Source organism: Uloborus diversus, chromosome 6 (assembly GCF_026930045.1).
Source record: "Uloborus diversus isolate 005 chromosome 6, Udiv.v.3.1, whole genome shotgun sequence".
Classification (NCBI taxonomy): domain Eukaryota; kingdom Metazoa; phylum Arthropoda; class Arachnida; order Araneae; family Uloboridae; genus Uloborus; species Uloborus diversus.
The window spans coordinates 35,718,843-35,744,288 of NC_072736.1; the positions used below are offsets into that span (position 1 = coordinate 35,718,843).

Sequence of the window (25,446 nt, forward strand, 5' to 3'; positions counted from 1 at the left end):
TCGAGTCCTTTCTTCTCCCGCGAAGGAGAAGAGAGAGAGAGAAAGAAAAAAAAAGGAAAAGAAAAACCCACCACCCCTCCACGGGTAGGACCGGTCCTCGGCCATTCATAAGTGACTCACTATAAATAATCGCGTAGTACGCGCGAGAAGGAAGTTGAATGAGCATAGCACGTGAAGGAGAAGAGAGAGAAAGAGAGAGTCGCATTGCTTGTGGGAAAAATCCGCGGTTGTGTTTATGTGCGTGGATTCGGTAGCAGCATCATCGGAGAAAAGAAACTCGGTGTTTTTTAAAGGATTTTTTTTCCGGGGAGAGCCATGCACGTGGTGGGAAGGCTCGCTTGGTGGCTGACGTGGCTAGTGGCTATCTTCAGCGCCGTCAAGACCGCTATGGTGTCCAGGTTGCCCCTCAATTTCAGACATAACCATAAGATGGCGTTCAGGATCTTCTACCAAACTGGGGTAAGTGTGGTTTGTTTATTTTTCGAATGAGCAAATCGGAACAAGTTGCCAAAACAAATGTTGTCGGTACAGAAGGACCCCTTTTGATTAGAGGCGCGCCGAATTTCAATATTTGGGAGGACAGAAATTCTCAATTTGCCGAATGGTGATAATTTTGCCGAATGGAGCTCCGAATTTCGCTGAATGATGATAGTTTTGCCGAAAAGAACTCCAAATTTTGCCGAATGGAATTCAAATTTCGCCACATGACCATAATTTTGACGCCAAATTGAGGAATCGGCAAAGTTTGCCGAATAAGGAATTTTTTGGCAAGTCGACCTCCCATCGGAGCGCCACTGCCCGCGCTAGTCAGGATCGGGGGGGGGGGGGGGGAGCATTCTATGTTCTAACTATTAAATCGTTCAGATTACAGCATATGATTCTTTTCACAGGTGCTGTACATAATAACGGCAAAAACATAGCCAAAATGGCTCACAAGTGTGACAGAAAAGAGGAATACTTTGCAGTCTAAAGTACTGTTTATTTACATAGAATTAGAATATAAACATTATTACCTTCTGTAATAATGTTAAAAAATTATGTTCTGTAATAATGTAAAAAATAATGTCAGTCTTTAAGTCCAAAAGGCCCGTTACGTTTTCTTTCTTGAAATCAAGATGTATATTTCATCTCGGCGACTTTCGGGTTGTGGACGTTCGGGTTATAAAGAGGTTCCATTGTATTAAAAAACAGTCTAAACATTCTAGCTCAGTTTGTCTCTCAAAAAATGAAATCGATAGGGTCCGTTGAAAAATTTTAAACCACGTGCTTCTAAATAATACATAAACAATTGCGCGACGAATTGGAATGTCAATGAAGAGAATTCAAATTCAGTCGACACATAAGAAGGAAATCACGTTTACGATACTGATCTAGTAAGAACATTGTTTCGCAAAGGTATTTGTCATATCGTTCGAAATTCCTGTGTCAGCCTATTCCTTAGTTTAGAGGTCACGTAATTTACATTTGACCTTTATTGTCATTGAAAATTTAAGTTTAAGCTTTTTCATGTAGTCTTTTAGTTTAGACCCAATGTTTAAAAAATAAATAAATAAAAAATCCATTCAAACTGATAACATGAATCGGGTATAAATATTGATCAAGATTTTCACATGAGAAAATATAGTTCAATTTAATTTACTAAATGTACATATTCGCTTTTTTAATATTAAATATTATTTAGCATAACTCGAAGACAATTTGGGTATCTTGCAAAAGTAAAAACAATGAAAAAATAAAAAAAAAATGACATTCTTCTAGAGGGGGACGGGTGGCAACAATCGGAAACTTCCAATGAAACTGAGTTCGAATTTCTGAAACAAGCAACAAAAGCTCTGTATTGATAAAATACTTATTGGATAAATAATTTACATAGGATCCATCATCCGACAGTGACTGAGACATTTTTTTATTTTGTTATTTTTAATGAGTTTAAGTAATTAGTACAATTACTTGCTCAATCCATTAGCACGGGTGTTGAATTTTAAACTTTGGATTTCAATTTCTACATACTGTTTGAAAGCATGGATCCATTATTCGTATCCTTACTAATATTTAAAGTGTGAAAGTGGGTTTGTTTATTTGTAATGTTTTCACACCTTAACTACTCAACCAATCATCGTGAAATTTCATATACACGTTGTCAGGAGATGCAGTATAGAACATTACATTTTGTCCAGAGGAAAAAAAAAGAAATTCAAGACTTTTATTCCTATGTTTAAAAAATCATAAATTTGTATCTCTTTGAGTATCTCATTATATTTGTTCGATTTTTGCAGTATGTTACATTCATTAAAAAGCTGCACAGTGTGAAATTTACCCCAAATTCGAGGGATAAATAGAATACCACTTAATTCTTCATTTTTCATGTTCTAAAACGAGGCCTGTCTTCATTTTAAAAATATATAAATGCTTCTGGTCACGGAATTATTAAAATTAAATAAAGTTGAATTTCTGATTCGTAGCAGACGATATTTTCGTGAAGAAAAATGTTATAAATAACAAGCTTGAAGATTTCAAACAGAAATAAAATAATAATAATAATAATAATAATAATTTGAATTTTTACATCTTGAATTCAAATTATATTTTTTCGCAATCACGAGTGTGTGTTTGTGTGTGTGTAGGCGTGTGTGTTTGTGTCTGTGCGCAGGTATGAGTGTATGGATGTGTGTAGATGTGTGTATGTGTAGGTGTGTGTATGTATGTGCGTGTAGGTGTGTATGTATGCGTGTGTGTGTGTGTAGGCAAGTGACGCTACCTGGAGATGGTTTTCGCCAGAGGAGCAGCATCGGGAGGGACCGGTCGACGGTGGTGCTGCGGGGACGGCGGGGGAAAAATCAAAAGACATCATTCAACAGTCAAATAAAAACAATTAGCAATCGTGATTGCTTAAAAAAGGTTATCTCTCTACATAAAATATTGTCTGTTTGATAGTTATTTGGTGGAAAATCAGTGGAAACTTTTTGCCTGTTTTAATAACTTTTGTGGAAAAAAATAGATGGGCAAAATTTTGATAAGTTGGTGTGCGTTAGTTTTAGAATTACATTTATCCTTACTTTTTAAGTATTTTGCTGAGCATTTCAGAACTTAATTCATAAGTAGATCCTGCTGTTACCGTGGAAAGATCGGGCCTCCTGATGCTGGTTAAAAAATAAGGACGATTAAAGTTTTGGGTTTTTAAAAAAATCCAGAGATTTTAATTTTGAGTCATAAAAATTGAACTGTTTTACACATTGATGGGAGATTTTCCACTTTTCTTCTTCTTCTTCTTTTTTTCTTGCCTGATTGCTGAACATGCGTCACTTGCCACAACATTTAAGTTCGAAGTAGACCGTGCAATGCCGGGCAACCCAGCTAGTTTATCGTAATATAAAGAATCAACTTTCTATTAAAAATAATTTTTTTTTTGAAATAAGAAATAATTAATTGTACATGCTGTGGATGTGACTGCACGATCAACCCCGCAAACAATTAGTTTGTTAATGGAAAGGTTAGTTAAATTGGCTGTTCTTGGATAGGTTTTGAAAAATTTATTTAAGAAAAAATATGTGCTACATAATTATTTTTAAAAAATCAAATTTTATTCCCAACAAGTAGGTTATTTTGCAAATTTGAGATAAAAATGGAATTTTTTTATGAAATTTAAATCAAAAATTTAGCCAACTATACGTTTTAATTTATTCAATGATAAAATTTAATTTTATATGAAGTCACTCTTTCGAAAAGTATTAATACTTTCCCACGAATAAATGAAAATGTCTCTTTCTTTTGCTTTTCTTTTTTTTTCCCTCCATTCAAAGGATAAATCACCGCAGATATAGATACCGTCAGATAAAATCACCGTTTTCTGCGGGGGAAAAAATCGTTTTCATATTTTTAAAATAAAATCAAATGATTTGTCATTGTTTGGAGAGAAACGCACCTATCATCTTAGCTTTCAAAAATAAATCATATTTAAAGCAGATAAAATACTAAACCGCATGCACTGTAACATCTGTTCTCAAAGATAAGCGAAAACAATGTAACCGCATTTTATTTATCAATGTCTCAGGATCCCATAATTTATCATATTGCTTCGGGCAAAAGACGCGATCGCGGTTACAGCAAAAAAGAGATTTATGATGGCCTTGTTTTACATGCAGTGATTCATTAGTCACTGAACTTTCTGGAAGTTTCATCAGTAAAGATTAATTTAAGCAGGAAATGATATAATGAAAAAAAACAAAAAAAAAAAAAACCTTTCATAAAAAGTGATTCAAGGAAATCCCTCTGGTGTTGTTTTCATTTGTTTAAAAAAATTCTTTGATATAATGCACTGTTCAATAGATAGACTTTTAAAGATGTATAGAGAGGGGGGGGGGGGTGTAAATTAAACCGTATTGTTGTGTTTTGTTTGAAAAAGGGAGGGAGTGGGAAAGAAAAAGAATTGAACTCTGCAACAGGTGATTGTGTAAAATTTCTCTATATTAATAATACTTTTAACTAAGAAAAGTGAAAAATAGTATGTACATAATTTATTGATTACTGACGGATAATGAAATAAAAAATGATTCCTAGTACCAAACAAATGACAAAACCGTTCTTTCCCGTGCACAAATTTTGCTTGCAGATTTTAAAACAACGTCATCATTTTTTGCTTTGCAAAGATTTATTTAAACCGCCCACTTTGGGAACATTTCAGATTTGAACTGAGTAAAATCAATCGGCTTCGAAGACAAATTATGATTTTCAAACGAAATAAGAAAAGAACTAGGAATAATATTCCGGAACGGTGTTCTGGACCCACTACACCACTGGCCGGTGATCGAACGATCGAAAATACAAGTGTTGGGAGAGCAGAAAAATGTCTGTCTACCCATCGAATCAAAGCATTTTTCAAACTAATGTCATGAAACCGTTTGTCTGCGGAAGTGAGACGTATTTTTTCATCTGCTACGCAAAAAATCAAACGTTGCACAACTGAACAATTTAGGAATCCACTCGCACTCCTGGTTGGCTAAACGGCTTCGAAACAGAAAGTGGAAAGAAGGAAATGCCCAATGCCAATCAAATAAAGTAAAAATAAATAAAAAATACATGTATGTAAAAACATACACCTATAAAAATGAACAAATATTTTTAGAATTTATAATTTTAATACGTCTCTGTTAACTCCTTTGAGTACATTTTGTTCAAGTAGTGAAATGTCGAATAGTTTTCATGAAGAACAGCAGTGGTGCCCACCAAGGGCGCGGAGTCATGGCGCAGACTGCGCCATTGAAATTTGTAGGTTTTTTTTTGACGGGTATTTTTCTCTTTCGGGGGGCTTCGTGGTAATTAGGGAAGGTGCGCCCTTGCTCTTAAGGGGGGGGGGGGGCACAGAGAACGTGGGCAGCCTGAGTATAGTAGAAGAACTTGGCCACCTATTCTTTGCGGTGGAAGAAATGGGATACATTGTAGTTTTGGTTCTGGCACAGTGATTTTCCCAGAAGCTTCTTTATTTATATGAACTCAAATAAAAAATCTCACGGAACACCAGCAGATTGTAGCAGAGCTGCGCATAATAGCAAGGGCTGTTATTCAGGAATGATGAAGAAAATAGTTTTCAATAACACTTTTGGAATTTCATTTATTTAACGCATCTGTGTTCTTAAAAGTGAAGAAGACAAAGCCATTTGTTGCCAATACATAGTTATAAAATAACGTAAGCAAAGTTTGGCAGACGACAAATAAAAAAATAAATAGAATAATCCTATTTAGTTTGTATTTTTTTAAAGCAAAATTACTTCAAACCAGCAGAAGAGGATATTGTCCACAATATATTGATTAGGCTGCCAAAAGATCAGCCAGGATACATCGGTTGAATGCCTTTTTAAAAGTAGTTCACTGCATCGGCAACGTTCCTTACAACCGAGTCATCATTAAAACGAGGTTCCACTATTCCGAATCAAACCAAAATCATTGACATTTCCATTCTGTGACTCATTCATCAGAACTATTTACTTTTCTTTTCCCACACTAATGAAACTGAAAGCAATCCAATTCCCATGTCACAAAAGATTTTTCTCAAGAAGATAATAATAATGACACTTCAGATTTTTTTTTCCTTCCTCTTGTCTCCGAGGTAAAAAAATAATCAACGTTGGAGAAAAATGAGAGGGGGGAGAGAGAAAGAGAGGTAAAAAAAGAATTCTAGAGCCACCTGTGTCCATCGTTAGGCGTTTCCCATCGTTCCTCAGACCCAAGGCTGTTTTCTCAGTCACCGGAAGTGCCAGTTTAGGTCCGCAAAGATTATTGCAGCCGTGTGAAATGCACGCCTCTTTTTTTTGTTTTTGATTTTTTTCAGTTGAGTTTATAAGTTGCCGCACCTTAGAGGATATTAAAGTTTGCAGATTAAGCAAAGCCTCGAATGACCTTGGGAGTAAGTTCAAGTTCATTAGAAAAACGAGCGAATTAGCTACTTAATTTTTTTTTTTAGTTTTTTAAATAATAAAACTCGGGTAAAACAGAGGAGAATCCAGAATTTAGCTCAAGGGGACGTTGAGGTTATACAAATTTTACATCGTCTTGGCGTCTCCAACATCTACAGAGCTGAACGAAGGATAAGCAGCGTCACGATGGGGGGGGGGGGGGGGTACGACCGGGTGACACCTTAAGTGGATTTAACATTAAAAAAAATGTAAATGCTCTTGATTCTGAAATCTTTTTCTAGTTTTTCTTAAATCAATCATATCTCAACAAAAATGGAGTACATCGCGAAAATGAAGATATCAGGGATTTTGCAAGACGGAAATCTTGCGAATTTTATTTGAATTGTTCGGAAAGTTGTAAAATCCGTCGCGAAAAAAATATTTCGCGCAGGCTTAAATTTATCGAATCGCGAAATTTGAATAATCCTTGCGAAAAAAAGTGCTTCAACAGAAAACATATGAAAGTTTTCACTCATACCTATTTTTAATCCCCGATTCTGGAAATCTGTATCTGTCTGTGGATGAATTGATTTTGATTATTCATCGAGTCGATTTTGTAAATAAATAAACGAATGAATGAACTAAAAAGGGGGAAAAAATGTAAGTCATAAAGACACACGATAGGAGTAAAATTTTTATCTTATCTACAAGGGCGTCCATATGCAAAATTTTAAGGGGAGGGGGGGGGGGGACTCAGATATTTTCTCCATGGTTTAGCAGGATATTTGCCCCATAGAAACCGATTTCAGTACAGATTAGAGTTATTAAAATTTGGTCTATTTAATAACTCATTCATTAATTGCTGAAGAAGAAATTTTTTTTACATTTTTGCAAAGAAAAAAGTACTGAAAGCAATGAAGTTCTAATTTCAACGGAGGGAGGGGGCTTGAGCCCCCCTCCCTCCATATGGGCGCCCTTGCTTATCTATTTCTTACATTCTGAACTGTCACTCCACCAGCACGTTTTCTTTCACGCCACGCTCTTGCTCTTTCTGCGCCTGACTTAGGCATATTCACAACAAAATTGTATGTTTTAAAAAAGAAAATAGATTATTAACAACGAGAAAACTAAACAATATTCGAATTCCTTTTTTTTTAATTATTGCCAAAAACAATGCAAGATATTAGCAATTATAAAGTTGACAAACTAATTTCAAGTGTAAACATAAGCAGTGTGGATTACGTTTTAAACTGATGACTTGACTTGAATTATATGCTTCATTAGTTTCAGCCTTGAAATTAAGTCGCTAATTTTTTTAAAAAACTAAGTTTGAAATTACTATTATTTTTTATTTTTTCTGGCAACAATTAAAACACAACTACGTCACTTCCGTCACACAAAAAGCTTGCAAAACAGAACTTCAAAGCTCTCGCATAGGTCTCACTTCATTAATTCAAATAAGTTGTTTCACCATGCATTAAAAAAAAAAAAAGTCGAAATAATTTCATTCAATTACGAGGATTTTAAAAAGGACATAATAGACTTATAAGCAACTACTTGGAGCACGTAACTGCTTTGCCGTATTGAAACCTTCGGTATAGGGACAGGTTTTAAATTTCAGTTGCGATAGAAGTATCAGTTTCCACCCTTTTGTGGATTCCCCCAGAAAAGAACGTAAAAAACACGACGTAGTTAAGAAATAAGTTCCAAAAGCCCCCCGAGAACACACCACCTGATGCATAAATCAAAGCTGCCTCTCTTGCAAAGTCACGCAGTAACACAACCTTGTTCGGCAAGTACCCCCCCCCCTTCCCCCCTAATACTTCGCGGAAGGATTACAAAATAACTCGTCACAGTCATTATTTCTTAGAATTTCGGGTTACGTGAACGTCGGGAGTATTAACGTTCGGTGGCGAAAACATCGATTTTTTGTAAACATTTTCGATCGTCTGCTTTCCGCGGAATAACAACGCCAAAAGAAGAAAAATAAAAAATAAAATAAAAAAGGGATATTATCATGGAATACTTGATGCGTACTAAAAAGGGTTTAAAAAATTGTTTTTCTGTCTAATCCAGTAAATGTGCCTCGTAAATTTATGGCTTTGTTTGGGTGATAACGGTTCCGGGCAAGTGGGCTAGTTTTTGAACGCATCACGCCACACTTGTTAATATTTTCCCGCCGTTGTAGATTTTCTTTATTTGCTTTTCAACAAATTGTGTGTGAGTTAAAGCGTTTCATTTTTGGAAAGTGAGTGAAAACACCTAAATCAGATTAATAGCGGTTCGGTAAACGTTCAGTTTGCTTTTTTCCAAAATTTTTGAGATCTTTTTAACACAATGCAAGTGTGTGTGTGGGGGATGAGGGGAGGGGGGAGAACGGAAAACGAAGTACACGAATAAAGTAGTGCTTTCAAATGTTGCTTTAATTAGAACATCTGAACAAAAGACTTTGATAATTTTTTAATGACCTAAAAAATAACGAGCAAATTGTTTCGAAAGTATTCAAAATAAAAACATAGAATGATTTGCAGCGTTTTAACAGTACTTACACTGCGTTACATTATAATGTAAAACGAATAAGAAATAGGCAGTGAAACAATCGTCCAGAAATCGAGTTTTACTGTTATGTCGTTACTCTGACCTTAGTACGACAACATTATCTGCAAAAAGCACGTGACAAGGGGCACAGCGAGGGTGGACATTTTGAAGGTTACCCCCAGGAATTAATTTCTAACAAAAGAATCCCAACAGCTTAAATTTAGCTCTAAACGCGCAGCTTACTTTTAATAAAATGCGCAACAAATATTGTTGAGTTCAATAAATGATAGAATAAGCATTTCGCACAAAATTGCAGCAGTTTCCGAAGAAGTAAATTGCGAAAAGCGAGTTTCAAAGACTCCAAATATGTAAGAGCCTTGTTTCATTGCATGAACTTAAAGAACACGGACTCGAGTCAGGGGCGGCATTTCAGCATTTCGTTTGGGGGGTCGAGTTTTTTGAACATGAATTTCCTCAGTACGGTATAAAATACATATTGGTTAACAGGAAGTGATAATAAAATGGTTTTAATGTTAAGAACAATAAAGCAATATTGAAGTTGAGACACAAAAGTTATCTACTATAAAATGACTGACCTGATTGAAATAGTCAAAAAACAATGAAACAAGAAAGTTATATTAAAAAAACACATTTCTTTCAAATTCCGCTCTTTAAAGTAACCAAGAAAACTTTTTAAATTGGGCTAGTATTCATTTAGCGTCATTAAAAAGTATAGTCGCAATTCACAAAACAATTCCTCTTCCTTCGTGCTATACATTTTATTTATAAGTGTAATATTTTCTTTTTCGCTTTATATAACCGATCTACATAATATTGGACAGATCAATGATAAATATATCTCATCAAATCCTGTCTCAATTTCTTGAGAAACTGAATTGATCATTTTATTCAAAATAGTGATTTAATATTTTGACTAAAACTTCATGTGATTTTGTTACCTCTTCTACATTGGCATACAGTAAAAACTGTTATGGAAAGTTCTGTCACAAAGTTTTACACTTTGTTCAAGGGCTCAAGCATGCATTAGTGTGAAATCAATTATCAATCCAAGAATTAAGGTTAGCGGATTGAAATTTTTATGATAGTGTGTGGCATTGTTCAAAAAACGCTCCGCAGTATAAATAAAGTAAACAAAAATTCAAACAAAGTCATACATATTAAAATGACATCAGATTTTCTATGATTGAAAAGGTCACTTTCCAGTCATTCTTCCACGGGGTTTTTATAGATTTAACTTTTGAATACCATCGTGTGTCACTCAGAGATTGTCAAGTAAAGAGCCTCATGATATATTTGTTGATGTGAAAGTATTTTTTAATGTGGGATGTTTTTCATAAAGAGCATATCTTTACAAACAGTTTCTAAGAAAGCATATAATGTTGCTAAATCAAGTGGCTAAAATATGTTTCTAGTACAAGGAATCAATGAACACTTATTAGCTCAACATTAAGTCATAATATGAGCATAAAATTTTATGTAAAATGACATGGAGTTTACGCGTAACAATTGCGCAGTCTAAACACTGTACGGGCATCTCATAGAAGATTCACCATCATAGCACAGAGTACACAATTTTGAAATATTCAACCCATATAAGGAGATTACTTCTTTAGTTAAGGCTAACAATTATTCTCCATCTGTTTTTTCTGTTCTTAAAATGCAAGCAAATAATTTTCTAAGTTATCTAAATTGAATTTAGCCATTTTTTTTTTATTATTCTTAGTGAAAAATTTGGGGGTGCAACCGCCCCCTCTCGCTCCCCCTATTTGCCGCCCCTGACTCGAGTACGGGAATGTGGGGCAAAGTGAAATGATTAAGATGACCAAGCTTTTTCAAAATGAACTGATTGGAAATTTATTTTGAAAATTGCAGTACATAAAGAAAGAACATTCTATTTTGTAATAACACTTGCATCGAGACAGTATTTTTTATTTTTAGCAGTAAATTTACCCCTTAAAAAAAAAAAAGTGAGCATTTTTCACTTTTTTCCCCCATGCGGCAAAGTGAAAAAATAAATATTTCTCTAATGAAATATTTTCTTTTCCATTATAGAGATAAATATTTTCTTTCCATCATAGAAAATATTTTTGATCAAATGAATCAGCAAATAAAAGGTGTAATGAATAAATGAAAAGATACTGAAACAATAAACCGTAAATCAAATTAGTTAATTAATGAATGTATGAAGAAAAATAAATGAACAAGCAATAGAGTGAATGAATGAATAAATAAGTGAATTACTAAGTGTAGGAATGTAAATAAATGAATTAATAAATGAATTGAGCAAGTAAACAAAATAAACTATTTTACTTTTGCCCCGCATGCACTGATTGTAGAAAATATTTACAATAAATAAATATTTCAGAGTATTAGAAGGTCTCAATTAATATTTAAATTGTTAATAATTAAGAATTTAATTAATTTATTATAACAACAATAATTTTTGACTTGCAACAAAATAGTACAATATGAGTAGGATCCGTCGGGGTAATTTAGGTATAAGTTCAATTTTTTTTGCTAATAATAAAGCTGAAAGTCTCTCTGTCTGTCAGGATCTCTGTGACCCGCATAGCGCCTAGACCGTTCGGCCGATTTTCATGAAATTTGGCACAAAGTTAGTTTGTAGCATGGGTGTGTGCACCTCGAAGCAATTTTTCGAAAATTTGATGTGGTTCTTTTTCTATTCCAATTTTAAGAACAAAATTATCATAAGGTGGACAAGTAAATTACGAAATTATCATAACGTGGAACCGTAACATGGGCACAAGCCAATTGGCGAGTAAATTCATTATACATAGTAAATATACAGGCGAACCAAAGGACCTTTTAATTTTCTATTACGGGCAAAGCCGTGCGGGTACCACTAGTATTGAATAAAATGAAAACTATACATTTGATACACCTACAAAAATTCAGTTATAAACATCATCCTTACCTATGAATATTATGCTGAAAAAATGTTGCCAACACTCTTTTTGAAATTGATGAAAAGCAAATTAAACTTTATGGCTATATCAATGCAATGCAAACCAACTACTTCCAAATAGTGCTTCTAATTAACCTGCCACTCTATGTTTTTCAACTTTAGGTATGTAGACATTACATATGTTTACTTTAATTTGGCATTGAATTGAAGCATTTAATGTAATTAGTTTTCATGCAATTAATGATTTAAATACATGGGGTAATTTGGGTATACATTACATTTTACCAATCAGAAGGACAAATAATAATTTTATTGAACTTCAAACATAAGTATGTATGTGCATTCTCACTACTCAAAGTAAGTTCTGCTGAAAATGAATTGGAAGGTTGTTTAAAGTTGCTTAAATATTCTGTAACAAAAAACTACTTCCCGTCCATTAACGGTTTGTCATATTGTGCTATTTTCAGTCTAAACTCCATCTTAATACTTAAAAAAATTAGCGGTAATTTACTGAATATAATAAGATACATCCAATAGATGCTGAACAAAAATTTGTATATTGATTCTGGAAATCTTCAAAATTTAATTGCACTATAACATAAAGGACTAAAGGTCCATACTCTTCATAAAGTTCATGTAATGAAACATGGGTCTGACATATTTGGAGTCTATGTAGGGTGTTTTTGTACAACAATTGATACTTCTGTTTCCGTGACATCGCCCCAAAAGTAAACATTTTATCCAGGGGCCTCCAGTTTTTGGGAGGGAGGAGATTCTCAATTTACCAACACTGAATTTTCGAATTTTGACAAATGATTAAAAGGATACAAGTAAAAAAATATTAGACATCATAAAAAGAAATTGCCAATTGTGCTATATTGTTTCAAAATTTTGCGAAATTATTTCCAAATAAGGCAATTTTTGGGAGGTCCTAGTCAGAGGCAGACTGGGTCCCGCAAGAGGGTGCCAAAATTATGCCTCTAAAGGGCATAAAAAAATAAATAAATAAAAGAAGAGGGGGAGGGGATATTACACAGGTTTACAAGTTTAAAGAAAAGAAAAAAATGCCAAGAAAAGTCGTACAAGTTTTTGAGCGCAAAAATAAATAAATAAACAAATAAATAAATAAATAAATAAAATTATTGGGCCAGCCGGCGGGACAGTCCGCCCCTAGTCCCAGTGGCCTCCCATGGGAGCGCTCCTAACCTTATCTGTTAACGTTGGACTTGTTTAGAAGTGGTCTGCGCAAAATCAATCAATTAGAAATAGATCGCAAGCAGATAACGCGGCTATTTTTCACACGCAGTAATTTCCGTTTATGTAAAATTTCCAGCGAATTCTCAGCATGGGGTTGTGTAAAAGGACAGGACTCGCAGCGCACCCACGCACGCAATCAGAGGCATCTGGGAAGATTAGAATCGCCTGCCCCCGAACATCACTAAATCCCGGAGCAGGCTCTTCGCGTGTCACCTGGAGCGGAAAACGAAGGGAAGGTCACGCCGGCTTCTTTCTACAAAATTGCAACAAAACTGTTAGGCGGCCCGTTCTGTGCCGATGAGCAGACCACGGGTCCGAAGCAATGGGAAGGGAGGAATAGCCAGCGATTGGAACAGCAAATTGACCAAAAAATGTGTTGCATTCGCAGGAGTACCCAGAACCAGGGTCGTGCACGGGGGGGGGGGGGGAGAAGGGACACCTGTTGGCCAGGGCCCGAGCCTGAAAGAGGCCCAATATTATTAAAATCAGGGGTGAAATATAGGGGTAAACAAGATGGAGAGGGCCCCGTAAAAGTCATTTGCGACGCGTCCTAAAATTTCTGTGCACGCCTCTTCCCAGAACTCAAAATTTTGGGAGGGGGAAAATTCTCAATTTGCTGGATGAAATTCCAATTTTACCGAACAATACTGGGTCATTTCAATTTTTCGGACAATTATATAGAGTCCGCAACGTGACTTTTTTTTTTTGCCATAACTATTTACTGTTAGATTAGCACATTATTTTCAGTTTGTCCTCAAACATACTAACTCAAATTAAGATAATGTGCGAAAATAGTTAAGTAATTAAATAGTTATGGGAAAAAAGTGTCATGTTACGGGCTCTACATTTGTCCAATATACTGTGAAATGGCCCTACTATCAAACAAAAAAAAAAAAAAAAAAAAAAAAAAATCGAAAAATTCTTTGATGCCAATATAAAAACATATTAACCTACTTGTGATTAACTCAAAAGCATTGTCGTAATTCCACATTTATTTCAATATCAATATCAATGGAAAGAAGAAAAATCAATCGTAACATTCGGAGCACTGAAAAATGCAATGAGTGAAAAAACAATTGGTATAATTCCTGTTGTTACTACAAGCAGGCCCGACATTTAGGAGGGTTGGGGTGCGGGGGATCTTGGAGGGGGGTAGTTGACCCCCCTGGCTTTGAGACATTAGTGAATTCGCATGGGCATGAATTTTTCTGGTTTTCGATATACAATAAGCATTAAGGACGAATACTCTTCAATCAATTGAGAATCGATAAAAGGTGGAGAGAGTGAAGCCTTACAATCTTGAACCGAAGATATCAAGTCACGTGATATTCCATAGTTACTTCAATGGAAAGAAGAAAAATCAATCGTAACATTCGGGGCACTGAAAAATAATGCACTGAGTGAAGCAAGTATTGAAGTAAAGTATTGAAAAAGCAAAGTATTGAAAGAAATCAGGTTTCTTTCTCTCGTTTCACGTAAATCGTGTCTCTCATTCGTCGTCGTTGAACCATGTGACTTGAGATCTTTGCGTCAGCGTTTCCTAAGCCAATGTTTGGACTTGATCCCTCCAGTTACTAATTACTGCTCTAAGCTTCAACCACCCCCTCCCCCCTAGAAAAAGGTGGAGAGCGTAAAATGAAGGAAAAAAATAAATAAATGAAATAAATAGAGTTATTCTATTGCGACATTACACTCCCCCCCCCCTCTTTCAGTTTTTATTTTATTTTTTCTCGGTCTTTCTTTATTATTATCATTGCTACTTGATAACCCCATCAATGAGCTAAGTTTTAGAAGACAAAAAATGAGTTATTTGAAAAGTGCCGACGGTTAAACATAGATGAGAAAATGGGAGAAAACAACCAAGAAAAAACCTGCTTGACATTGATTGGGTCGTTTCCTTTTTAACCTTTATCAAAAGCCCTTAAACCAGAATTTGAGTTTATTTCGGTAGTGATCAATTTAGCAAGTCGAGTATTTAATAGAGGCATTCTTCACACTCCGAGCTCAGAAGTTCTATCTTTTCTCTTTTCTCACACTGCAGAATTTGATTTATACTGTAAATTTTTAACAAGTCGGTAAATTTTGTTGTAAAACTAGTATTTTCTGATGTAAGCAAACAATCGGATTAAGAAGTTTCAGGGGTGCCCACAGGGGGGGGGGGATTACTTCGCAAGTTACGCCATCAAAATGGGGGGGGGGGTAATTTATTACCCCCCCATTTTTGATTGTTGATTTATTTTTATTTTGGTTTGATTTATTTTTAGTTTAAGAAATTTGTTTTATTTTATTCTGTTTATATTTTATTTCATTTATTTATTTAGTTTATTTGTGTGTATGTCATTGGCGTAACACAGAACTTTTCTAATAAAAAAAATAATAATAATTAAAAATAAATAAATAAATAAAAAATGTTTAAAAAAGTAAATAAAACTAAAAAAAGAGAACTAAAAAAAATATTTTTAAAAAGAGTAAAGAAAAAAAAGGGAGCTAAAAAATAAAATAAAAAAGGGAAAGAGTAAATATTTTTTTTTTTTGGGGGGGGGGGGGGTGGATGGGCACCCTTGAGACGTTTTGATTGTTATTTGATCATTTAATTATGCTATGTATCTTAAGACAAAAAGGAACAACAATTGTATGGGGCTAATCATCATATTTTGAAGACACATATGTGATGAGCAAGAGCGCTCTTGCTCTTGTTTGAATTATTAAGAAGAAATAAAGTGGAGGGAGTGAAGATTTTCATTCGGGAATCAAAGACCGCAAGTGAAGTGACAGATTTTAAAGCGAAGCATTGGAAGAAATTAGGTTTCTTTTGCTAGTCTCACACAAAACATATCAACCATCTGTCGTTGTTGAGTCACGTGACTTGGGGTCTTTGCCTCCACTTTTGCTAAGCGAATAATTGGACACGCTCCCTTCATTAACTAATTCCTGATCTAAGGTTTGAATTCCTATTGGTTATTTATTGGTTTATAACTTTTTCATTGGTGTTCGCGCAATCCGCTGTTCTTTCCGTTTCAAGTTGTTTCTTTATCTGCTTCTTTGCTTTTGTCGCATGTCTTTTCATCCATACGCTCACTTATTTTTCATTAAAAAAAGGGTTTCTCGAAACCCAGAAACACGTGTCAGCAGTAATCTGCAATTTGTGCAAGTTAACGTTGCTATTCCTTGTTTATTTTTGAAGCACAAAGGTATTTATTCAACTTGACATTACATAGCTTGTATTCCATTGAAACGAAAATCCCGTTACATGCTGTCCCCTGAAGTTCGTTGTAACAGGATTTCACTGTATTAAAACCACTGTAACATTAGAGCACGAATTAAAATGGAGGGAGCCAATCATTGGCTTAGCATAAGCTGACCCCAAGTCATATGACTAAACAACGACGAATGGCTGGCATGTTTTGCGTGAAACAAGCGAAAGAAACCCGATTTCTTCCAATGATTTGCTTCAAAATCTATCGCGTGACTCGGGGTCTTGGTTTCATGAGTGAAAGTCTTCACTCCCTTCATTTTATCTCTTCTCAAGGATTATAACACGCAGTTCGAAAAATACAACAAGATGTATTAGTTACCAGACTAAAAAGGGGAATTTTGACTTTTTTTCTGAAGAACCCTTTTGCCCTACATTCCGTTCCATTTTTCTCGCCAGCATATTACAATCTGCTTGCTGCCAATTAACAACAATAATTAAAAAGTTTCTGTTGAGGTCTTACGGTTTGACCACGGATTGTATGTAATTGGCGATCTGCCAAGTAAACACGATTCCATCTGAATGAATCTAGAAGGGGAGAAGGGAAAATAACGATGGGATTTTGATGCACGCGTTTTATAATGTCACTAGTGTCTTTTTCATTAGTTGCATTCTCTAAAATAAATAAGGGAAAACAAAAATAGTTACCATGGAAACAACAAAAAGAAAATAAAATAATTTCATTTCGTTTAGGAACGTAAAAGCAAAATGGTAAGCTCCAAACTTTGTAGTGAATAAATAAATCAATTAGTTTTTGCCGTGAGAATATAGATCAAATATACTTTAGATTTAAAAAATGTTGCTGTGAGCAAATTTTCATTTGTACAAAACTAAGGCTAAATCCATCTGAAACAAACCAACTAACATCCCTATAAACTAATAGATACGTCCATTTCCGCCTATAAACCGGATATTAGCCTTTCCATGTAATCGATGGTCAGACAGTAGCTAAGTTGAGTCATGAATTATCACTAAATTTCCCAGCACAATCGAATATCATTGGTTGTAACCGCTGATGTTCGTATAAGCGAGGTCGACAGTAACTGCAGTGGCTGCCGCTTACATGAATCACGTTTGTTCAAAACAGTATTGATTCCATAAAGCGGCTAATTAAAAAAAAACTGGATTTTATTCTGTTTTCGACAGTTTGATTCATTATGCGGTTGATTCAATTAGCCGGCGTCCACTGTACAAGATGTGAGACGTGTTAAAAAGGAAAAGAAAAGAATAAGGAGTATAAGCACATATGAATACCAAATATAATGGTAAAAAGTAAAATTTTAGCACCGGTGTTTAACTATGTAAGGAATCTTCTCCAGAGTTGCTCAACCAACTTTATGAATGAAAGACAGCTTGAAACGACCGGAAAGAAACCGAAATTGGAGCAGCAATTACAACTTTTTTTAATGTTTTCTTTGGCACAACAGCTTAACAAACAACGAGCTCTTTTTAAATGAATCCGAAAAAGCTATTTTATCGAAATATGTTATTACCAAGCTTCCTGTCTTTAAATGCTTCGCGATTCTTGTTTCTACTGGTGCAGTAGAGGTCAAGAACGAGTTGCATTTCTTTAAAAAATATATGTTTTAATTGGGAGATTGTTGGACTTTTACAAAAACTAAGCCCAGTTCGAGATTGCGTATTGTTATCCGCTGGGCGTTTGCTCCTTTTTCAAAACATATTTTAAAGGTGTGTATGTGTGCTTTGTACTTGAGAATGGTGTTGTGACCGGCTCACCAAACCGGGTGTGAAAAAATTCATAATTGTTCCAGAAATTTATTTAGCCCGTCTAATCTTTGTAGCATATAGGACTGTAATTCATAAATATTTCAATTTAAAAAGCCTCGTAAGCCAAGTCACTGATCGAATAACGCTCCTGACGTCATCAACAATGAAACGCGCGCCAAAGCATAATTTGATAATATTTTTTGGTAATGTTTGGTACGCAGGAAAATCCTTTATTTTGACAAGGCTGAACTGTATCCGGTAACTTAACTGTTTTGCTGGTAAGACTCATTTTAGCAGAAAGAAGAAAATAAAATCGGTATCTACTGGAGTTTAGGGTTAATCCACTGGAGTTAGGTCTAAAATTTCAACAACCAAAATATCACCAATCAGACAATGGCTTCGTTCAAATGTGTAGAAGAAATTTTCATCCGTCCATACCTTGACGGTCTGTTTTCTTCCTTTTGTATGCATTTTTAAAATTGTGAGGAACTTTTGGCTCACCCTTCACCCTGTATTTGTAATTGGAATTTGAAAGCCGTTGTTTTTGGGGCGAAACATGTGAACAATGTTTTTTGAGCTTTTAGTAGATTAAAAAAAAAAAAAAAAATAATAATTTGAATTTTTGGCATCTTGAATTCAAATTATGTTTTTCGCAATCACGAGCGTGTGTGTGTGTATGAATGTGCGTGTGGATTTGTGTAGGCGCATGTGTGTGGGTGCGCGTGTATGTGTGTATGTATGCATGTGTGGCGGTGTTGTGTATGCAGTGCTGTGTGTGTGTGTAGGCGTTTCGTGTGTGTGTGTGTGTGTGTGTGTATGTAGGCATATGTGTTTGTTTCTTTGTGCAGGCATGTGTGTGTGTGTGTAGGAGTGTATCTGTGCGCAGGCATGGACTGTGTGTATGTGTGTGTATGCGTGTGTGTGTGTAGGATATGGGACGCAACCTGGAGACGGTTTTTCGCAAGAGGAGCAGCATCGTGAGGCCGGTTGACGCGACGGTGGTGCTGGCGGGGAAAAATAAAATGATAGGAATTCAAAACAGTCAAATGAGAAACAATAAGCAATTGTGATTGCTCAAAAAAAAAAAAAAAAAAAATAATTTGAATTTTGACATCTTGAATTCAAATTATGTTTTTTCGCAATCACGAGTGTGTGTATGTAGGCGTGTGTGTTTGTGTGTGGGGGGTATGTGTGTTTGTGTGGTAGGGGGTATGTGTATGTGTGTGTAGGCATGTGTGTTTTGTGGTCTGTGTGCTGTCATAAGTGTGTGGGTAGTTGTGTGTAAGAATGTGTGCGTGGGGGCGGGGGTATGTGTATGTGTGTGTAGGCATATGTGTTTTGTGTCTGTGTACAGGCATGAATGTGTGGGTAGTTGTGTTGTATGTGTGTGTAGGTGTATGTGTTTGTGTGTGTGCGTGCGTGTGTGTGTAGTTGTGTAGTATGCGCGTGTGTGTAGGACATGGATGCACCTTGGAGACGGCTTTCGCTATAGGAGCAGCATCGTGAGGGACTCGGTCGACGGTGAGGGTGCAGAGGGTGGCAGTGGGGAAATAAAAATGATAGGACATCACAAAACAGTCAAATGAGAACAATAAGCAATCGTGATTGCTCAAAAAAAAAAAACAAAAAAAAAAAACATATTTTTAGCGATTTTGCAAGGAACCCGCTGTTGCGTGAGATAATCGGGACTTGGGGTATCCTTGGTTTTCTTCAAGTGTTCTTCACTAGATTCATGTGGAATAGAAAACTTGAGCAACATTCGACATTCCAAAAGGGGATTTTAAATTGATGTTTCCAAATTTTTTTTAGAACAGTAACAAAGTAATCAAAGCTGCTTTCGAACCATCATCGACAAAACAAACAATAAAACATGCCGCATTGATTGCATAATTTTTTAGGAAAAATAACTGAAATAAACAATCAAATCGCTATTCTGCGATAGCTTGAAAAAAAAAAAAAAAAAAAAAGGAAAAAATATTAATTTGAATTTTTGTCATCTTGAATTCAAATTATGTTTTTCGCAATCACGAGCGTGTGTATGTATGTTTGCGCGGGTGTGTTTGTGTCGGCGCATGTGTGTGGGTGCGTGTGTGTGTGAGTGTATGTATGTGTGTGAGTGTTGTGTATGTAGTGCTGTGGTGTGTATGTGCGTGAGTGTTGTGTATGCAGTGCTGTTTGTGTATGTGCGTGTAGGCATTCGTGTGTGTGTAGGCGTTCATGTGTGTATGTAGGCATGTGTGTTGGTGTGTGTGTGTGCAGGCATGAGTGTGTGTATGTGTAGGTGTGTGCGTAGGTGTGTGTATGTATGCGTGTGTGTGTAAGATATGGGCGCAACCTGGACATGGTTTTCGCAAGAGGAGGCGGCCGGTCGACTGTGATACTGCAGAGGGTGCTGGCGGGAAAATAAAATCAGCGTAACGCCAAAAAACAGTCAAATGAGAACAATAAGCAATCGTGATTGCTCAAAAAAACAGGAAACTCTTCCCGGTATTTTTAACAAGAATTATCTCATGCTCACAAAGAAACAGAAGCGGAACAACGACTAAATATGCAAAGCACAACTGTCATTCGCTTAATATGGTTAACATGTAAAGACGTAAAAAAAAAAAAAGACTTCACGTCATGCTCACGGTAAAAAAGAACGCTCAATAAAGGAAGAATATGAATATGAAAGAACGAGGGTCAAGGATACGAAGACACATACCATTTGTTCCTCGCCTTCCACGTCTATTTCAACCCACTAAGCCAATTATATTTTTAACATCATATTGGATAAGGAAGTTTAGGTGAAAAATTAGAGCGAAGTTAATTAGCTAATATTCATAAAAAGTTACAGTGCAATTAGACCAAAAAACGACCTTAACATCCAAAGTAAAAGTTTTCCTCCAACTTTAAATTATTACTGTCCATATATGTTTGCTAAAAAGTTACACCATTTTAAGCGTCCAGGTTTGGGGGAAAAGGGAGGGGAGAGAAAAGTTTCCATCAGTTCTGAAATATCTAGAAAACTATGCCGTTTTAGCACGAAAGTGCAATGTACAAGATAATCCACAATAAATTGCGAACAATATGGTCCTGCGCATAATCTCGCTAAGTGAACGGTTCGAGGGTGTAAAAAGTAGAAAAATGTTCATATTTTTTTTCGATTTTTTTTTCTTTTGATAAAATACTCATTATCACTAGAGAAACTAATTGTTTTTATGGATTGTGTTTTTCCGAATGCAAAATTTGCCATTTTAGCGGCCGGTGGTATGCATGTTAGTCATCAGCCCTTGAATGAACGACAACGGAGCTGCATGTTAGATGCCAAGGCTGTTTTTAGAATATTACTTCGTTATGAAGGCAACAGTTAAACTTATTCATGCGTTTGGGTCAGAGTCAAGTGAAAATGTTGTGTTCCAAAAATGAAAATTGAATTTCAAATTCGGACTCAAGTACATTTAAATTAATTCAAACTCATTGACATAAACAGTTTTCGAGACAACAATTTCAGCTCACATTCCAACAAACTCCAACATGGAAGCCAAATAAATTGATTCATCCAACCGCGTGGGCGACTTCTAACTTTTTCTTTTTATCACAAACTAGTTTCTAAACTACGTCTCAAGCGAAAATCACCTACAATGATCTCATGGCGCAATTTATCCAGTAGGTGGGCAAGGGGGCAAGGTTCAATCTGCGGCATTTAGCGAAAATGACCCTTTGATAACGCAGCGTTTTGTCACGTATGCGGAAACGGGCGTCGGTCGTCGCGTGATGACAGGAGATTTGGAAGCCAAGCTGTCTGACGGTCACCGCGATAGCGCAGACACTTTGCACACTTTATTTTTCCTTTGTCAAATGGGAAACCGATAAGCGGCGGGCTGGAATCGACTCAGTCGGAAGGGTGCGTTCATGCGGATCTCGGTTTTTGTGCCTGATTTCATCTTTGAAATCACAATACAAAAGGAGGAAACCGACTGCTTGCTTACTTTCTTCTTCTTTAATTTTGGAAAGATACTTAAAAAACAAGTGGGTAATTAAAATAAATAAATAAATAGTAAAAAAAAACAAGCATTTAAATTCCTAAAAAGCGACAAGTTTCATAAAATTATTTTTGTTATTATTTTGGTAAGAAATAGTCCGTCAAAACGGGTGGATGCTGTATATACATCATCATGAGGCTTTACACATATAAGACAATGAGAAACAAAGGATTTAAGTGCCAAAATTAAAAATTTGGAGATAACCAGTGCAAATGGTATGTGAACCTCTCCACTGTCTTGGGCCAACAGATGGTACTAGTAGCCCTGGTAGTTGCTGCTATGCAGCATGATTTAGAAAAACTTTTCAATAAAAGCCTACATCGGACGTTATCTTTAAACGCGTTTTACTCAAAACTTGAAAACGTCCACTTACATCCCTTTGCTTCTCACTGACTCATGTACATTGAACATGTACACACACAAGGGCGGATCCAGCGTATGGTTTTAGAAGGGAGTAAAAAAATAAACATGAGCACACAACTCGGAAGAATACAGAAAAACACTTTTGCCCGTCCTTGTCATGCTAAATAACAGCCAATTTACATCCAAATTGTAGTACTCGTAAAAAATGGGCAGCAATTCTTTATACAGCATGCAGGTAAATTTAAGTATTGGAGGGAGTTGCAGGGGAAGAACCCGAGGGTCAAAACCCCCCGCGGCACACACAACATACAGGTATATACATACACGCAGTTGGAACTTTAGAAATGCGAAGTGTCCATGTTATCAATGTATATGCACATATTCTTCGATAAGACCGGGAAGCCCTAGAATAAGGAGTGCGAAATAAATATTTTGAAAGACGGTCACCGTCAAAAGTTACGTTTTTGGACAAATCGAAAATAATATTAGTTCTAATTGTTGCTAAGAAATGGAATCGAGAACTTAAAAGTAACATTTCAACTTTCGTTTTCCAGCAAGTGCTGGTATCTCGGCGAGCTGATGGTGCATTGGGAACGTGTCCTTTAAACCGGACAACGGAATATACTTAGCAAAACATCCATCCCGCTCGAAACGTCCACACATTGGTATCGATTCAACCAGGGTTCGTCGATATACAGGGAAGACCTTTATTTTCGTAACCGTTAGTCCTAGATGCATACTTCCAATTGTAAAAATGTTCAAAATCAGATGCAGAGTTAAGACATTGAAAGTTTGAAGTGAAGACAAAAGTGAGTTTAAAAATACAAAATTTAACTTTTATACGGGCCCCAAGTCCCCTAACTTATGTTTAGGGAAATAATCTCGATTGAAAACTATTACTGACACTAAAAACTTGACATTTGTGCCACAAAACTCAAGGAGATATTCCAATTCAAAGTTTTCAGGGACCATACAGAAGATGAGATTGGAACTGATCGCTCTTTCAGAAGAATGACAGGTCGTCAAAGTAAGAAAAACAAGGCGCTATTCAAAACTAAATGCAAATGTTGTGCCGTGATACGCGAAAACACACTACAGAACCTCGAACAATTTGCAAAACTAGTCTATGCACACATATAATTTTAAACACTTGTTAACTGCTATACTTCCCCCCAAAAGGTGTTATTGACGACGAGTGAAAAGTGGTGTAAGTCACAAAACGCTGTGTTTCATACCTCGGTGAATATTAGTCGTACGAAATTCAAACTTTTTGTGTTGGAAACTATTTTTTCAATGGAGATTATTTCCCTAAATATAAGTTAGGGGACCTGGGGACCGTATAAAAAGTTAAATTTTGTATTTTCAACACACTTTTGTCTTCACTTCAGACTTTTAATATCTTAACTCTGCATATGATTTTGAACATTTTTGCAATGCATCTAGGTCTAACGGTTGCGAAAATAAAGGTCTTGAAGGTTAAAAGGAACGCCCTGTATATCAGCCGATATGTATCCGATACTTATTTTGAAAATATCATGATATTTTTGATATTTATTTTTTCAACTACGGTATTTTCAATATAAATCATTCGTAATCATTAGTAATTTTGTTCATTTATTATTAAAAACAAACAAAACATTATGTACTATATTTTTATGATGTATCAAAACAATAATATAAAAAAATTATACAATGCTCTTTTTATTTGTATTTTATATTCATAAAATTATTAGTAATGTAACAATTTGAATTCATATTAAAAGTGCCTAATTAAATATTAAACATTGCTCAGAAAAAAAGAAACTGATTTATGACTGTGCACCGACTAATGCATATTATTTTTTCTAATGAGTCGTATAACTGTAAAAGTAGCTAATAGAAGAAAAGTGAGTAAAAATGCTAATGCTAAATTAACTCCATTGAAATTGATGGAAATGTAAAACGAAACATTCGATATAAATAATGAAAGATACCTAATTTTAAGTCTGCATATTGTAATTATAATTGAAAGATTTGTTGCCATTTTTTTTCTCTCAAATATAAACAAAAAAAAAAAAAAAAAAAGGTTTTTGTTTTGAGGCTTTTCCTGCAATCGAGGGTTTTGAAATGTTTACTTTTTGGTTATTTTACCGCAATCTGAATCTGCCGCAAAATTTTACTGATTTTTTTTTTTTTTTTTTTTTTTGTTCAAGCCTGATTGTTGAACACGCTTCACTTGACATAACTATTATTTTCGAGGTGCACCGTGCAAAGCCGGGCGACGCAGCTAGTATAAGATAATAAGGAGTGAGTTGAGAATGCATTTACTATTTTTGAAGGCTTTAGTTTGTGGGAATTGAAAATATCAGATATATATATCAAAATATCCTATATATATATCAAAATATCGGATATTTTTGATATTTTCGAAAATATCATATTTTCGAACCCTGGACCCAACATTGCTGCAGAGTGATCACTCGTAGCAGATGTTAAGTGGCTTCAACCCACAAAGGAACAAGCACAAAACACAAATCCGTTTTTTTCCTCTCAAGGAGGCAATCCTTCATCCTGGAGAAGAAAAGAGGACAGACCCAACTCTATCAAATTTTTACCGGATCAAGGACTAGCAGCGAGAGCTTTTTTGGATCCCAACTGATTCATCACTTTCAGACGAGGGGAGAAAGGGATTTTTCCTTCCCTCGTCGAAGCAAGACATCGAGTAGGAATTTATATATGAGAACCTGTGATTAGGTTATCGCGAATGATTGAAGACTTGAAGGGGTTACAGAGCCCATTAGACGCAGATGTTAACCTTTTTTGAGGAGGGAAGAAAATTTGCATTGACATGTTATTAGAGTCAAGGGCCGTGGGAAAAGGGATTTAAATGTCAAAATAAACTCGGATCGGAGAATCTGTAAATTAGCATTGCTGACGGAAAAAAGCTAATCAAATTCTATTAGAATA

General features: G+C 35.5%; 1 protein-coding gene across 1 annotated transcript in view; it reads left to right on the top strand.

The window, feature by feature from the left end:
* Positions 1 to 220: 220 nt before the first annotated feature.
* The window catches only part of LOC129224338 (uncharacterized), a 43,380-nt gene continuing 18,154 nt past the window's right edge, over positions 221 to 25,446 (top strand). The window contains 1 exon segment of the mRNA XM_054858779.1: positions 221 to 459. Coding sequence (XP_054714754.1) covers positions 316 to 459 — 144 coding nt within the window. The 5' untranslated portion in view covers positions 221 to 315.